This window comes from Platichthys flesus, chromosome 11, assembly GCF_949316205.1.
Source record: "Platichthys flesus chromosome 11, fPlaFle2.1, whole genome shotgun sequence".
NCBI lineage: Eukaryota > Metazoa > Chordata > Actinopteri > Pleuronectiformes > Pleuronectidae > Platichthys > Platichthys flesus.
Window position 1 is genome coordinate 1,411,228 of NC_084955.1, and position 18,055 is coordinate 1,429,282.

At 38.9% G+C, this 18,055-nt stretch overlaps 1 protein-coding gene across 1 annotated transcript in view; it reads right to left on the reverse strand.

Moving 5' to 3' along the window:
* The window catches only part of LOC133965264 (intermembrane lipid transfer protein VPS13B-like), a 304,206-nt gene that overhangs the window by 269,479 nt on the left and 16,672 nt on the right, over positions 1-18,055 (reverse strand). The window contains 4 exon segments of the mRNA XM_062399726.1: positions 1,323-1,497; positions 2,578-2,759; positions 3,769-3,936; positions 13,724-13,841. Of these exon segments, the coding sequence (XP_062255710.1) occupies positions 1,323-1,497; positions 2,578-2,759; positions 3,769-3,936; positions 13,724-13,841 (643 nt within the window).

An 18,055-nucleotide genomic window follows, 5' to 3' on the forward strand; every position in this document is an offset into this window, starting at 1 on the left:
GTTCCAGGCCAACAGGGAGCAAGTTAGAGGGAGTGAACAAATGGGCTGTTTTGTTTTGGGCTGCTTGCTTCCCCTCTGCCACCACTCCCCCTCCACCGTAATCTGGTCCTGGTGCTACAGAGGCTGATTTAGCCCAGCAGGATTTGGGATTTGATCCTGTTCTATCTGGTTGATGATGATGAACAATCGGTGGAGAGGTGATATGATGAAAAAAGTGGGGATTTGTCCAAAGGTGTTGGCTGCAGGTTTAAAAGGAGACAATGTGATCTATGTATATGTAAATGGTTTGTATTTATATAGTGCTTTCCTAGTCTTGATGACCACTCACAGCGCTCTATATGTGTGTCTGTGGGGGTGTATGTCTTTAGCTTGTACTTGATGCTCACAAATGCTTCAGATGGTTATGCATAGTATGCCTGAGAGAAGCCAACTCCATGTATGTATTGCAATGAGCTCCTGGAAATGTGGTGTGTGATTACATATGGTGCTCCAGTCAAAAGACAGAGATAGGCCTGTGTTGATTCATCCCATTTCCTCCTTCATCCTCCTCTCTCCTGCCTTTGTCCACATGGAGAGGTTCAGACCTGACGACAACAGTCTGTGTTGAGTTACACACTCTGGCTTTTGTTTGTGGAAAAAGCCGGAAGAGCGCACACCAAGGTCAAAGTGATGTTAAATGTCCCATTTAGGAACAACAGCAGCATATGGACAGACAAAGCCCCTGAACACAACAGAGCAACATGCAGAGCATCATGAGCTGTATAAGAAAAAAGTCAAAGCTTTGCAGATGGTGGGATGGCTCACTTCAGAGCTTTGTCTGAGAGATAAGACTGCTGTATGAGATATTATTACACAAATTCACCATCTTTCCACCCAGAGACCTTAATATAAAATGTTTTAATTCATTTTGATAAATTAAAATTACTGATTTATTTAGCTGTCCTTGCCCTTGCTTTGTACATGGATAAACATGTTCAGAGCTACAAGCAGATTAGTTTCAGTAAAAAGGAGGAACCCCAGCGATAACAAAAAGAAGGACTGCCTCATGTCAACATATACAAATATAAAGAGAAAACATAAAAAATATATTAGCAATACAGCCAAATATATCTTACTAACTGTACTACTAGAAATGAAAGTTTTAGCCACTGCACGTCATTGAGTGCAAAATTCTACACAAAGCAGCTCTGAAGAAATTCAGCTCAGGTATTTTTTAAATGTTAATAATTTTGTTTATCAATTGATCAAAAACAAAACGAAAAATAAACTAATCTATCGGTCAACAGTCACATATCAGACCCTCCCTAACAGACCTCACTCACCAGGTAAAATTCCTCCAGCCTCCCTGACATGACCACTGCCCTCTTCTCCCTCGCTTTCCTTGTGTCCTCCGATTTCTCCATAGTAGAGGGCAATGATCAGCTGTAAAATGCGGATAAACATAGGTAGCTGCTGATCAGTAATGGACAATTTCAGGCTCTCCACCATGGTCTGGATCTGAGAAAGCACAGGGAAGAGATATGAAGTTATTACATTTTTAATTTTTATTTGTTAAATTATATCTTCAAAATTGGCCACAGGCCTAACCACTTTTGGAGTGCCCACATTTCCGATAGAGAAGCCCAATGTCAAGTAAAAACTCATAAGATTTCCCTGAATGCTGAGTGTTGCATGTGAAAGACATGAGTTTGTATTAATCAGTGATGATGAATTCCAAATGTCAAAAGATTTACAGTCAAAAGTGCACGCACCTTCATTATTGTTTATCCTTATGCAACATATATTGTATTGTATTTTAGTATGCTGCAAATCTTTTTTGTGTAATTTTTGTTGATATTGATAGAGCACCATAAAAAACACAAAACTTTTTACTGATTGTGTATAGATATGAGTGAGCCAATTCAGCCAGTTACACATAAACCAAAACCACAGACAGCTACTGTGGATTTTCTGGTTAAAACTATATAAAACTAGCAAACTAATTTTGCATCACAAACAGTTATGATCTGACAACATGAAGAAATCCTACCAAATTAAGGAACAACTAAGGATGACCAAGAAATAGATATATAACAGATCATATCTGATTTTCAACAAATATATATCACTGTTCCACTGTCACAGAGCAGGAAAATGACTGTGACTGCCTGTGATGATTTTGTAACGAGAGAAGCGTGTTTAATCTGAATAAAACTGTTGAAATTAGTAGGACATTGTTGAACTGATTCTCCATATTGGTTGTGTATTGTACTTGAACATGTTTTTTTGAACAAAAATTGACGAAATAGCACAAGCTAAAAAGAAAAACAAATAGCTGTTTTCCCTATATATCCAGCATATCACTTCTTAGAACAATGGACTGAAATTATAAAAGGAAATTCACAAAGATTTGATAAGAGCATTAAGTCATATGTTCCTTTTCACAACTCAAGCTGCTATGACAAATTTTAAATCTTTTCTGTGTCTTACATGTATCGCATGTTGGGATGATAGCAAAGTTACAGCAAATTAACCTATGAGAAATAACTATTTCTTGGTCGCTCATCAAGTTATTTTTCATAAATGTAAGCTGCTCACTTTGATGACAGATGGGATCTTGGAATTCATGTTGTCATAGGTAAAATGAAGGCGTGTTCTGAAAGAGCATTTGTACAGCAGTGGGTCCTGGTAAAACTCAATCTTGCCGCTAGCATTTCGCTTGTCCAAGCAGACAGTACAGTCTGCAAAGTTGATCCCTTTCCTTAGGACCAGCTCTGGAGCTTAATAGAAAGAAAAGAGGAGAAGAGAAAATTCATCATTTTGTATTGAACATAAGAGGCTGACCCATTGTGCATGACACTAACTAAACATCTCAACATACAATATCTTACAATATCATTAAACACAAACAAATGTAATTATATGCACTATAAGAGAGCAGGCTCTTAAAGTTAGGACTGCGCATCTCCAATACACTCAGATCTACTGTCCAGAGCACTGTCTGCAACTGAACTGACACTACATAAGCAGGGGCGTGAATAGTACATTTCTTCTACTTGCAAATAAGCTGTAATAAAGTGTGTGTGTGTGTGTGTGTGTGTGTGCGTGTGTGCGTGAGTGTGTAATGAGTGTCTACTACATCGCTGGCCTGCACTCACCTTGCACTTTAACAATGAACACTAATACTAATCAGAGGTTATTCGAATTTGTCCAGTATGTTTATTTATGTTTCTTAAATACATTGAAAAATAGTCCAACATTTTGCCCATAGTTCACCTGCCACACACAACACGAGAAGTACACAGGGTTCAAGTGACCAGAACCATTCGTGATTTGACAACATCGTTTAATAAATAAACATATAAATATGATTATCAGTTTGTGTGTAAAGAGCGATGAGCAGAAACACACAGACACACCGACACACACGCATCCTACAGATACTCCTACAAGTTCTTCTGGCAGATTACCTTACACTATGGTGTTCCTTTAAACTTCAGTAAACACTATCGAGTTGGTGGGTGGCACTATTCTCAATGCAAGCGACCACAGAAGCATTCTGTACTGTTGATAATCAGACACTTGATAAACAACAAAGAGTAATTGGAGCATTTAATTATTTATTTTACTACATATATTTTTTCATCATTTTAAAGTTCCATTCTGAGATGTCTGTTTGACTTAGTTTGAACTAACAAAACTGAACCCTTACTGTAGTATATAGGTTCTTGTCTTAATGGATTTACTAGTTAATCCCAATACCAAGGAATGTAAGCCGCCATTTCTCACCAGTGATGTCCATGAAAGCCCTCTCCCACATATCGTCCACGGTGTAGCACTCAGCTGAGGTAATGTTGACCGACAGCACAATGTCATCTTCCACATACTTAAGGATCAGGTTGTTCACCACAATATTGACGTTGTTCACCACTCGCCTGATCAGACTCTGCACGTAACCTAAAAACAAGTAATCACACATGAGAAACATGTTAAAAAACTTAATTCTTCATAATGATATAAAAAGATGTTAATAACTTATTTCACAAGAGATAGGCATTTAAAGAGGAGGGCACAGTGAATAGATTATATTAGTATATATTCACTGGAATGTACAGTATATTCAGCTGCCAGTTTATTGTATACACCTGGATAAAACAAATGTTATCCAGTAGGAGAAGAGGAACGTTTTCACGTGTGTGTGTGTGTGTGTGTGTGTGTGTGTGTGTGTGTGTGTGTGTGTGTGTGTGTGTGTGTGTGTGTGTGTGTGTGTGTGTGTGTGTGTGTCGCCAGTTGAATGCACTAATTGGAAGTCGCTCTGGATAAAAGCTTCAGCTAAATGGTATGTATTGTATTATGATAGTCATCATCATGTCTTCAAACGGAATATAATCCGGTAGTAATAAATGTAGTTATGCATGAACGTTGGCAACAAATAAGATTCCAGACATGATATACAGTTGATTTAGATTACCTTATAATTGTCATCATATAAATTACATCATGGTAATGTCACTATGAAATGGGATCATTCAATTTAAAGTTATCAAGCGAGCATAGGGTACATACAGTGTACACACAGGGTATACATAAACCATTCCGATGTAAAAAAAAAAAGAAGAAAAATAAAGTCTGGGTAACGTTATACTATTGAACAGCTTGAAACTCTCAAGAACCATTTCAATTGAAATACAACATTCAGGAGGGATTTATTGCAGGACTGCTGTATCAGAGATTATAAATATCAGGTAGGTAAACTGCCTGTGCCAACTGAGTTATCAGAACACATTAACTTAGTGTCAAAGTAAAAAAAGAAAAATTCTGATCTGCATTCTCTAAAAATCTAAGCTCAGTACCACTGAATCATGTCATTTCACTTGCTCGTAAATAAGAGGAGGTCCTGATATGTTAGTTTTTGCCACAAACTTTGACCGTGTACAGTTAAAGTAGCTAAGAATCAATAAGAGAACATTTTATTACTCACCCTGCCTGAGCAGTGCTACAAATCCTGAGTGAATTTATGAATCTCTGAAGGGCTATCCTCTCAGGAGCTAAGTCATGTTTAACACAAAACTATGTATATGTTGATTTAAATAAATCCCTCCCAAGTCTGCTAAACCACTGAGGATCCTGTATGTTTACTTAACAAACGCAAGCTTCATTGCATGAGCTAACACATGTATTCACACATTCAAAACACATGATTTAATACAATTATAGAAATTATTTATTAAGGGAGTGAGGAATTCGGCCAAACATGAGCAGAAAAAAAGACCACAAATTTATTGAGTGTTCGTCATCTGTAAGAAAAATATTCAATGTCTTTTCATTTCATAGTGTAATGACTGGACATGTTGATTTAATATCATTTAAAATATGAATTTAGGGACATGAAAAGAATCACAGAGAGGGGTTTTGACATTTTGCGATGTTGATGGCGAGACAAAGAGCATTTTGCACAAATGTTAAAGAAAGACAGAATATAAAGTGTTAGAATAGATTTTATAGTGAAGGTGAAAAGTAGAGGGATGGTGGTTTTGTGGTGAAGAAACAGAGGGATGCAGTAACCTAGAGTAAACAGGAGAGAAAGAGCAGTTCGATAGCTTAAGTTTCAGCAGAGCAGGGGGAGCCATCCTGCAGTGTTACCAGTACCTTTCTGTGGACACACTTTCGCTCAGAAACAGAAGCTTTGCAGGAAAAACATACACAGTAAGGTTATTACTCAACAAAGTAAGAAAGAACTTAAAATATTGCAGACAGGGGAGTTTTGACCATAAAATATGAAAATATACAGCAATATATTCTCGTAACCACAGGACCAATGGCATTATTCATTCCTCCCATGTACTGTTAAGCACCGTCACTACAACTGAAAACATATAAACCTTTAAAGCTTTTCCCGTATTTTCCAAACCAAATGTTTATCTTCCTGTATCTACATGCCTGGGCCAGGGCATAACAGAAACGATAATTATGCAGAACTAAATGGCTCTGTTGATGAAAATATTTATATGAATCGGTTAACTGTTGGGCCTCTTGCACATTCGGCCGACTGTACATTAGCATAATCCAATTAACTAAATTCTCATGAATTTGTTGCCTAACCAAACAGACTGGCATTAAGAGAGGATGACATAATATAAATTCAACTCATAAACGCAATGCCTGTTCATGACATCTGTATACGGGCCTGCATGCTTGCATATATGCATGTGTTCCTCTGAGTATGAGTGGGTGCCTGGTTGTTTTCTTGCATGCATGAATGTGGCTGTGCATGCACGTTTGTGTGTCTTTAAATCTGGGGTCAGTGAGAAAGCTGCTGTCACACCTGCAGCCTGAGCAGTAAAACCAGCATTTCACCCCCTGCTATTTGGCTCTTTGGATCTAATTTGCCCATGTCAGGATGCCTTTACTTCTCTGTTGCACTCCCTTACACTTGTTATACCTACTTTTGCCCTGCATCAACACCAGAGCCCTAATCCATCTCACAGCGAGTCATCGACTGCTCTGAACTTCTGTAAACAATTGACACAGCCAGCACCTGTGTTCTGGCCCACAGGGAAGGAGCACATTTAAAACTGCTCAACCATAAAATGACTGGAAAAACCAGCTCCTTTATGTGATCTAAGAACAGGCCAAGTACTCTCTTTTGAGCAATACAGGAAAGAAACGCTATACTGTCCATGCTCACCATTTTTCATGTGTATGGAAAGTATTAGCAGCTAGTAGCCTTGCCAGTTATTAGAAATGGATAGAAAGACTGACAAGTCCATCATACAATAAATATATTGTAGGTTGGTCCTGTGGTCTCATTCTGAAATGTAATTTTTACTTTTCTTACTATAACCAAAAGGACACATACAATAGTGTGGGGAACAAAGCACTTTCAAAGAGTTACAGTAGTTAAAAAATTCTATATTCCTGTTCAATTTGTCATAATATCAAGAAAACCAGAAATGCTCACACTTAATTAATAGCTCTAGGACCCCTTAAAAGGAAACTGGAGATAAAACAGTAGTTTCACATAACCCAACCATGCATGGTACAGCAGGTCTCCAGAACAGAAGAAAGCTCCAGCTGGAGAAAGCTCCACCTTTTACTAATGTGGGATATTCTCTATCCATAAGTAGCATTTTCCAGTAATACCACAACAGATGCTATATTCAGTTTCTGAGTTAAGGCCCCAGTACCAGGACATCAGTAGCACTGGACCCTAGATTTATCTCAGGAGTGTGTTTGCATTTTAGTCCATGTAAATCTCAATCTCCACCATTCACACACATACTTACACAACTGTGCTTGCATACACAACAACTGGACACAATGCCATGCATTTAGATGTATGCAGGTCTTAGTGCATACATCTACATACATTGTTCCCCTTGCTCTGGTACTCCAATAGAAAACATCGACTGTTGGTGGATAGCTGTACACTACGTAGGTGTGGAACAACTTAAAACATTACCACAATACCTGAAGATCTAGATTATCCATTAATATTTCAATCAAATGTCTAAATTAAGTTTTCAAATATGACAAACTAGAATTTAGCAAGGACAACAACTCTCTCATAGATTGAGTACGTCTCTCACCGTACGTTAGAGGCATTTCATACTAAAGCTTATAATGCAATTGAAACAATTAGTATTTTGGTGATATTTTGAGAGTTCAGCTTGAAAACTTCTTTGAACCAACAAACTCACAGAAACCCCAACAAAAAGTGAGACTTCCACGATAAAAACTCTTTGATCTCAAATGAAACAAAGCATGGTTTCACAACGTAAAAAGGGCCAACGCGGGAATCCCCTTAATCGCAGAAATGTGCTTTTCACAAAACGGTGGCCACTGGACCCCCACAAAGCAGCAGTAAACATAATTACTCACAGAATCGCTCAAGGTGGAAGCACTTGGTTTTTGGTCTTTGTGTGGCTACCAATCCAATGGCATATGAATTAACTTCTTTATTTTCCACCACAGGGAGAACAGGGAGGATAAATTCAGTAAGCATGTGAGGGCTTAGGGCCAAATGACTGGATAATTGCTGGTGGCTTGTTTTTTAGTGTCAGCTGTGTTTTGATTTGGTTGTTTTGTAGGGGAGGAGACCAGATGCAAAACAGTGGTTTGTCGACCTGCACGCTGACAAAGAAGACTGTCCATTGCCCTGTGATGGTGTTTGTGCTAACACACCTTAACTCATAGTGTACACACTTATAAATCCTGACACTTGCTGCCACTCCGTCCATATGTTACTGCTTTTGTTGATCACTACCAAGCAAGTAAATTCAAACTTGAAAACAAATTTATGCGGCTTAAAAATAAGGATGGCCATCTGTTTTTGCCTCCCATCCACGATCAGAGTTTTATTTTTTATTTTTTTAGATGTCAAGTTAAACACAAAATTTGTAGTGCTTTATTATCAGTTTTTCACCTAAATGTGCTCAATGTTAAAGAAATTTTGAAAAAAGCTTAGAGTTCTTCCATGGCCCATAACTAGGGCTGGGTAATTAGCCGAAAAAGTATAAAAATCAACAACTAAATCTTGTTCAAGTCAGTAAATTCGGTTGATATCTTCCCTAATGCGTACATTCACAAACTGTCGGGTTTACACTACAATAATTTTGCAGCAGTGGACTAGGCAACTTGTACCGTGCCATATGACCCTGCCCCATGTCCTCCCTCCTCGCTACCCTGCTGATCTGCGCTCACTTAACATGTCATCAATCAACATCAAGGTAAAAGTTTGAAATAATCGGGGTATTGATTTGAAGTCATATCGCCCAGACCTACCCATGAGCCATCATTTTGATTTTAAGTTTGGTTCAATCTGGTTCAGTACTTCTTGCCTAATCCTGCAGCTCCAGAAATAAAGCAACTGCCCTCCTGAATTGTTTTCCTGTGGTTTTTATAATTCAATTTAAAGTGTTATTCCTTGTTTTTAAATGACTGAATGGCCTTAAGCTGCTTTACCGAACAGACCGGCTCATCCGTTACACCCAGGCACAAACTCTTCCATCTGGTAATCAACTGTAACTCTCTGTACCCAGGGCGAGACTTCAGAAAAAGGTTGATAGGGAACTCACCGTAAGGGCTCAACAACTGTAGAAGAACCTTCCTTTGCCAATCACACAAGCTACCTCAGTGTCATCTTTTACAAGACTTTTGAAGACACATTTTTATTAAATGGCTTTCAATTAGATGTTTTATCCATTGTCGCTTGCATTAATTTGTTCTGATTTTATGTCTGTGTAACACAAAACTGTTATTAAAAAGTGCTACATAGGGCTTTAAAGTGTGGAGCACCCAAGGGCTGAAGAAAATGGGTGATCTACTTAAGGGCCAGACTTTGTTATCCTTTCAGCAGTTGCAACAAAAATTTGGTTTATCCAATCAGGGTGACTTTTACAGATATTTACAAATTAGAGATTTCATAGTTAAAGACACCACCTTAATGACTAATAACACCACTTTGTGTGTGGAGAGGACCTTGACTCTGCAGATTAGTAAGAAATGTATTGCTGTTTTTTACAGAGCTCTGAACTCTAGTTCTCCTCTTACCTCACAAACCACCAAGCAAGCCTGGGAGAAAGATCTAGGCGTTGCCATAGATGATGCTGGCTGGCGGGGGGTCTGGTCTCAGGCCATGAACATTTCTGTGTGTAACCGCACCAAATCCATACAGTTCAGAATTGTGCATCGCACGCATATAACACCTGTTGTCAAGAACAAAATGGATTCTAATATCTCCCCGCTCTAATGGAAATGCAGATCTGAGACTGGTAGTTATGTCCACTGCCTCTGGTCGTGTGTGAAATTAAAAAGCTACTGGTCTAGTATTGTGACTGAACTGACTGTTATCTTTGGTGTCCCAATACGGATGGACCCTATGTGCCTGATGCTTGGTCTCCCGGAGGGTAGGATCACTGACAGTAAACACAGGAGACTTTTCAATATACTGTCTTTTGCTGCTAGAAAGAATATTCTGCTCTTCTGGAATAAGAATGTTGTTCCAACAAAAAAGTCATGGCACAACATTGTGATGGACTGCATTCCCAGTGAATACATCACATGCATGCTTAATTCAAAAATAGATTCCTTCTATAAGGTCTGGGACCCCTATTTGCAGCATATTGGGCCCCCACTGTCATCCTCCTTGCTTCGTGGATTTCCCAGATCAGCCTAGCCTGTCTCTGTGACTTTGTCTTAAGTAGTTACGTGCACCTTGTGGCCTTGCTATGTTTGTATGCTCTGTATTGCCTTGTCTTGATGTGGGGGGGAGGGGGGGACGGGCTGGAAGATGTGCCCAATGTCATTTATTTTTATTTTCTTAATTATTTTGTATCTACTGTACCCACATGCCCACATTTTTTTTTACTTTTCTGTCGTGTCTGAGCAGTTCTGTATGTTTTGTGTTATAAGAAAATGTAATAAAAATATTATTAAAAAAAAAAAGAAAAGAAAAGTGCTACATAAATAACATTACCAGTTATTATTATTAGTGCTTTCAAACAATTAAAATATTTAATCGCAATTAATCGCATTTATGTCATAGTTAACTCAAAATTAATCATGATTAATTGCAAATTGTTATCTATTCTTAATGTCCCTTCATTTATTTATTTTTCGTTTTAAAGCACTTTGCCAAACAGGGCGGTGCAAAATATAATTATAAAGTGCACATTTCAGGTAAACAAGGACTCAGCCTATAATGCAGTTAAACCATGGCTTAAAGGGGACATATTATGCCCATTTTACCACAGTTGATATGGTTCCTTGGGGTCTTAATGAAATGTCTGTAACATATTTTGGTCAAAATACCACAAGGATCATTTAAAAAAACACATTTTTACCCTGTCTAAAACAGGTCAATCTGAGGAGGTCAATCCCCTAGCCGGTGGAGCCCCTAGGCCCGGCTAACCGGGCCGATTGAGCCCGGCTAGCGTTAGCGAGACTCCCTACATGGGCATGGTGTGACTATGACTTTTATTTTGGTCGTAATCCCATTCGACGCACTCTAGCGTATAGTTTCGCGGGAGTTGTTTTTGTCCAGAGTTTGTGGGACGGTAGTCATGCCAGATACCAAATTAACATGTAGAAGCGCTACAAAAGTGGAATTTTCATAATATATCCCCTTTAATATTTTCTTTTTTTCAAGTTTGCTGTGAACATTGCAGTCAGGCCTCTTATTTCAGAAACAAAGAACCGTAACAGTTAGGATACCAATAAATGGTAAGCCTACTAATTCTTTGCTTTCAGCCAGCTACTCAAACAGACAACCAACAAAATAAAAAACAAACAAAATACACAGGCAAGGTGGCCTACTTTGAAATAAATTAAACACAGAACTTTGTAGGGCTATTTGAGTCCTCCCCATATTTGTGGAAAATGTATGAAATAAGAAGTACCCTATTTTTAAATAAATAAAAACATAAAGCTGCAGCCTATAGCTTTAAAATATTAAAACAAAAAGCGAGAGCAGGTCAGACTGGAGGCAAACACAGATACGAAGCTCGATAGAAACCAACTGCAGCTTCTGCTCTGATCAAGAAGCTGAGGCGCTGATCTCTGAGCACCTGAGACCAGACTATCGCGCTCTGTGTTTTCACTGTTTCCATAGTTAAGAAGCAGTCTGTCAGTCACTGAGCTGCTGCTTCACACACACACACCCACACCCACACCCACACCCACACCCACACACACACACCCCCGATCCTGGTACTTCATGACGGCCTGATACGATGATGATGATGTTTTACAAATTATTGTGACGTGTAAACCACCAACCAAAAGCGTATGTCGCACGGCGAAAGCGTGAGAGTTGGCAGCTCTTCGTTAATCTCGCGAGAAAAAAATTGACATCGTTAAAATGGGTTTGCGTTAACGGCGTTAACAACGCGTTTAACTGACAGCACTAATTATTATTATTATTATTATTATTGTTATTACTATGATTATTATTATAATCATGATTATCATCGTTATTATCAATATTATTAGTAGTAGTGGAAAATGTATACATCAAATAGATGAGGTTACTTGAGTAAAATGTGATTAAATGCTGGGCTGTGCCCTCAAACTTCCTAAACTACATTAAATACTCCTGACAGGTTTGCTTTTTATCTTATTCTTAGCAAAATATCCTCTGTCTGAGTCATAGCAGGTTAGTTTTACCTCATCTACCTTTTAACCTCTACCGTTTAATTAGGAAGGCCGGTATTACAGCATTCATCTGCTTCCTCACTGTTATTGAGGTGCTGCAACCTCTGACCCCAGAGTTTTCTTTACAGCTTCTAATGGGTTGAAACAAGGTCCACTGCTGGAATAGTGTGAGGTGTGCACACAAATTAACACGGTAACACTAAAAACAGATACACACACACTCAAAGTGCACACAGGCGAACATATGTGCACACGCACTCTATAGTTGTGAGGACACTCATTGACATAATGCATTCCCTAGTCCCTTACCCTAACCTTAACCATACCAACTAAATGCCTAATCGCAAAACCAAGTTCTAACCCTAAAACAAGACTTTGAAATCGTGAGGACCAGGCAAAATGTCCTCAGTATCTCAAAATGTCCTCACAATGATGGTATTCACATTTGGCCCTCATAACAATAGCTAGACATATGCACGCACACCCGCACACACACACACACACACAAACAAAACAAACACACACAACACACACTGAGGTCTGTTGGAGGCAGGTCCAACGGGAGATGCTGGGGTGTGAGGCACCCTGCTTTAACAGCTGGAGGGAGATATTATCTCATGTCAAGCCTGGAAATTGATCCTCCCCAGATACAACCAGATAGGAGGCAAGGTTCGTATGTTCATGCATAATAGTTCTCTGGGAGTGAGCCTTAAGGTTGGATGCCTGTGACCTGGATTTGAAGCTCAAGACCCCCACCTATCTCCTTGGTTTTTTCCTTTTTGTCTTTCTAAAAGTCATAACTTTTTTCTTTATATTTTATTTTCTCTGCAAAGTTGGTTATATCAATTTGCAGAGTTGTGCCTGTGAAGTTAATATGTACTTTTTGTGTTTGTGTAGCATTTAAAAAAGAATGCCCTAGCGAAGCCTCATTTTACAGTTGGACATAGAAATGCATTCTATTCAATTTTACTTGTTGGTGCCAGCATAGACATAGATAATTCTTTACTACCTAATATGAGGACAGTGTATGTCCTTTTATTTGAGTTAAATAATTACAATTTGATCTAAAAAGAGGTCATAAATAATTTGAAAAGGCTGTTATCCAGACCCAATCAAACAAGCCCCTTTTTGTGAGGTGTTGTAAAGTGCTGGTCTAAGGCAGGCATGGAATCCATGGCCCTGTAGGAAGCATGTGGTCAAGTGGCCTTGTTGATAAGAGCCATCACTGTGTGATTTATCAGTGACACATCCTCCCTGGGTGATTTATAAATGTGAAAAATGCAGTGCTGCTGAGTTTCAAAAATAATATTTTCACAGTGTAATCAGGTACTTTATTCATTTAAGTTACTTATACTAACCTTTGCAGGCATTGAGCAAGGCAAGATTCCAATTAAATTCAATTATTTTGTCCCATTAGCTTTCTGAGAGAGTAGAAAACAAATCCACAAGATATCTCACTAGAGTAAATAAACCGTAATCTCAGTCTCACTCCCTGGCCCTGTCCTCCCCCACCAAGGCTGAGCCTGCCCAGGTGGTCATTCACTGTAGAAGGAGGTTGAATAGCCTCAGAGGCCCCATAGCCATCATTTACCTGGGGGTAGATCTGGGTCGCTGGGGGCAGCCTGCTGGAGGCGGCGGGGCTTAGCCACAGCCTTGGAGCTGTCTGAGACACTGCGACTTGTGGAGCTAGAGCCGCTCTCGTGGTCATCCTAAAGAAAAAACAAACAAGAAAACCGGTGAGGATAGTTAATGGAGTTCTCAACAAAGAACTACATAAGTGATAAACTTCAATTTGTTCTCGCAATCATTTAATTAATCCTAGATTAGTAAATTATTTTTTAATGTTAAAGTCTCTTAAGCAATATAATCTTTTTTTATTACAATATTTGTGTATAGATCAGATGATCGTTGCTTATTAGTTTGCAATCAGAGTAACCACACTCAATTTTTTTTGACAAAGCATAGCCTAGTTTTCTAAAGTTGTTATGGTATTTATGGTCACACAGATAATAAAAAACAGTAATAAATTTTATTTTAAAAGTTTTTCATTGTTATAAAGAACAAAAATTGCACACGCACGCAAACACACACACAGCAAAAAGGCATACAAAATCTGGGTTAAAGACAGATGAGTAAGATGATTACCAAACAGTATGGAAATTTTATCAATGTTGAAAAATGTTACACATCTAATCGAAAAAAACTTTATCTGGTTAAGGAGGGATATTACATTATTGGTGGACTTGCAAGCTGATATTGTAGTGCTACATGTGCAATGTGCAGAGAAGTGGTTGGGGAGCATCTACCATATACCACTGTATACAACACACCCACACACCCCTTTGCTCCCATCCCATTTAACAATGGGTTCTGCAAATAAACTGAGGTCCATGGATGAGAAGGGGGAGACTCTCCTCCACAACAGCACGTCACCTGCACTCAGAGACCATCAACCCGTTAAGCCCAGGAATGTCAGTCTATGTGTGTGATTGTGTGTGGGGGTGTGGGTGTGTGTGGGTGTGTGACGATTAAATGGACTTCCCCTTCAGAGATGAGCTAGGAGATAAACACAGTGAGCCAAGGTTCTGGATGAGGAGGTTATTTATTGGTTCAGCTTGTTGAGTGCCTCAGCCTAGTGGGTGCTCTGTGACATGAGGTGGAGGAGCTATGAGACTGTGGTTAAAAGAAAAAGGTGGTTGTCTCCACACAAGAGTTCTTAGCTATGTATCAGAAATAATCTCCATCCATACGCATTAAAAAGTGAGGCATTTAACTGTACAAAAGCAGCTAGCAAAGACAGCAAGTTCAGCAACTTGTAATTTATGTTGCATCCACCACTGGTAGTCAAGGATGATACTGTTTTCTTCCAGAGAAGAAAGTCACTTTATAGTGAAAGGCATCAGGAGGGGAGAGATGATTTCGCAAAATCTTTTGCATCACTGTCTCAGTTTTGTCTATACAAACCAAAATGAAAGCCCAGAGGTGTCCAACTAAACTAAACGTTTCCAAACATACTGGACAAGAGTAGTGTGGAAGCCATTTTAGAACTAAACTGTTTTTTGTGTGGATGTAGCTGAAATTTACTGTTACTGAGTAACTGAAAACAAATCTTCAGCTTCTGAAATGCAAAAGAGAAATTGGCATGTTTTGTATTATTATTTCATAATGTTCCCAATATGTTTGAACACTCTCCTGAAGCTTAAATCATAGAAATCTAGGTTCTCGATACGAGACAATATGACAATCTGGTCGTAGACATTTTGATGGAGCTTCTCCAGAGTTGGTCACATGACCGCCTAAGCATCTGAAGTGATCGTGTGATCAACTCATGTGACCTACTTAAGTATCTTAAGTGATCATGTGACCAACTCTGGAGGAGCTCCATCAAAATGTCTAGTGTTTCGGTAATCGTGTTTCCAAGTTTTAGCAGAGACTAAAATGGGACTGACTGCGAATAGTAATTTGTCAAATCTTTTTTGAATGCAGAGGACAAATATTTGTCCATTTTGGAACGCAGACGAAGCTGCTGAAAAAAATGACTGCATAGTTGAATACCACATATTCATAGTCATTGTAGACATAAGTCTGCAACACAGAATGGTGGATAAAAATGAAATGCACAATACACAAAAAGTTTTCCATACAAGGGAAAAAGAAAGGAACCAAAACAGAACCCCTCTAAAGTAGACAAGTGAGGGCGAGTTTAGAGTCGAGTGTGTTAACCCTCAGTATGGCATTGATTAGAGATATCTGCAGCCTGGGCGGTAAGTTGGTCAGACAATTCAGACAAAGAAACAGGCGATCACATATGTTTATCATTTACATATCAGATCGGTGTAGCAGAGTGTCACAGGAGTCACCCCTTCGCTGACTAATGTAAACAATGAAAGTCTCAAAACCAAATATATTTGTGAGCACACACCTCATTCACAAAAACTTAAATGAGCAAAGAAAACCATCAGCCACACCTTTCAAGAAAAATACATGCTGTATATATTATATACCCTGGGAAATAAACACACATTCCCTAGTTCTGACAATATTTAATTATAATGAAACCCTTTCTCTCTGTGTGGTTAAGTAATGAAGATTAGGTTTTAAACATACTTTGCATAATTTGAGTCGTGGATATATTTACAGAGAAACAAGATTCCCCAGTGCGGTAAAGTAAACATGCAATTGCCAAAAGAGATGAGAGAGGTTCTGGCAATAATATTTGCACTTTACTTCGGCACGGGTCTTTGCGGTAGAGCTGCAATACGCAAGCCCCTTTTCTCCATCAGTGAGTGGTGGGAATTGGTAAACACAAGAGGAGGGATAATAAATACTTCATCAAGGTTCCAAAGAACAGTGTTCGGCAAATAATAATGTGTAAATAACTTGCTCATATTCACACTTCATTTGTGAGCTCATCATTCAACTTTAAAAGTTGTATCTAAATAGAAAAATCTAATTAAAAAAGAAAACATTTATTCAGATGTGAATGTGATTAGTTTTTAATGATACATACTCAAATGTTAAGGTGTTAATATATAACTATATGCAACTTGAGCACAATAGAAACAGTCTCTCTCCCTTGTTGACTCTCATATCTAAACCTAAAGGAATTCCTATGGCTGCAGGCCAAGACTACATTTCAACAGTTCAACAACTCAAACTGCCACTAAAGGAAAAGACTGCCAAATTTGGACGTAGCGCAATTAAGCATGCAATGTCAGTGTGGGCAATGAGCAATTCTCCAGAGACAAAAATTGCCGTTTCAGAAGGAAGCCCTGGGACAAATGAAGGCTGCCTCAGCTGCTGCCGGGTAAACTGATACCTTCAATGCCACAACAGGGTGCAGGACAGAGAGGGAGGGATAGGGAAGGAGAGAAAGCCAGAAGGAACAGGGAAAGGGGGTTCTTCCCCTCTAGGCACCTCAACTCAGCTGTTGACGGCAGCAAAAAAGGAAAAGGGAACAGAAACAAAAAGATGGGGGGGGGGAACTATATAAGAAAGTGGAACAGTCAGACAAAGAGTAGTTGGGAGACAGTGATAATGACTTGGAGATAATGAGACAAGAACAGATACACACAGAAAAAATAAAAAAAAAGCAGGTTCTGGCAGTGTGAGTGACAAGTTAGGGGGACCCCCTACGCAGAGGGTAAGTGGGCACCCATGGAGGGTTAGGGCACAGGAAAGCCAGATCTGACCTCTGTCCTATTACACTTCTGGCTCAGTCGGAGTACCAAGATGAAGTGTGTTAACTCTGTCTGGAGGGCCGACCCTCATCTGAGCTGTTCAACACATTAGCTGAACCACCACCTCCAGCTATTTGAAACTGCACCTTTGCAAATTCTGTCACAGTTTTACCAGAACAAATAAACAAGCTTCAACTTACAGACACAAGAAACCAGTACAATCAAAACTACCATTGGCAATGCAACTTATATGTAAACTGTGATAAGAACACCTTAAGATTTCTGATGAGTGGAAGGTCACAGCAAGCACAAATGTTGTGATGTGTGGAGACCTAATAGGGCATAAACATAACATTGCCCTAGAAAACCAAACATAATTATTTGGTTTCTGGGAATCAATGTAAACTGTTTTAAATATAACCTAAACATTAAAATTACACCAATTTTAGATTACACAAAACATGATATACATTACTCAGTATACATTGTTAGAGAAAAATATAATAATGGCCTCATTGCAATTTTAGGCTTTGTTCTTGAAAATTGGTAGCTTGTTTTTATTGCCCAAGGCACATTTCTGAAAAATAAAACATGGCACTTTCTTTATTTGTTTTCCCCTCCATGTATTGCAAAGTAATTTCTCAATTTCAGCGGACTGTCTTTCCTGCAACTGCCTGATCTTTGAAACCCAATTTTTTTTTAAAACCACTCAATTTCAGACGGTATCAGCAAATTAATGGATG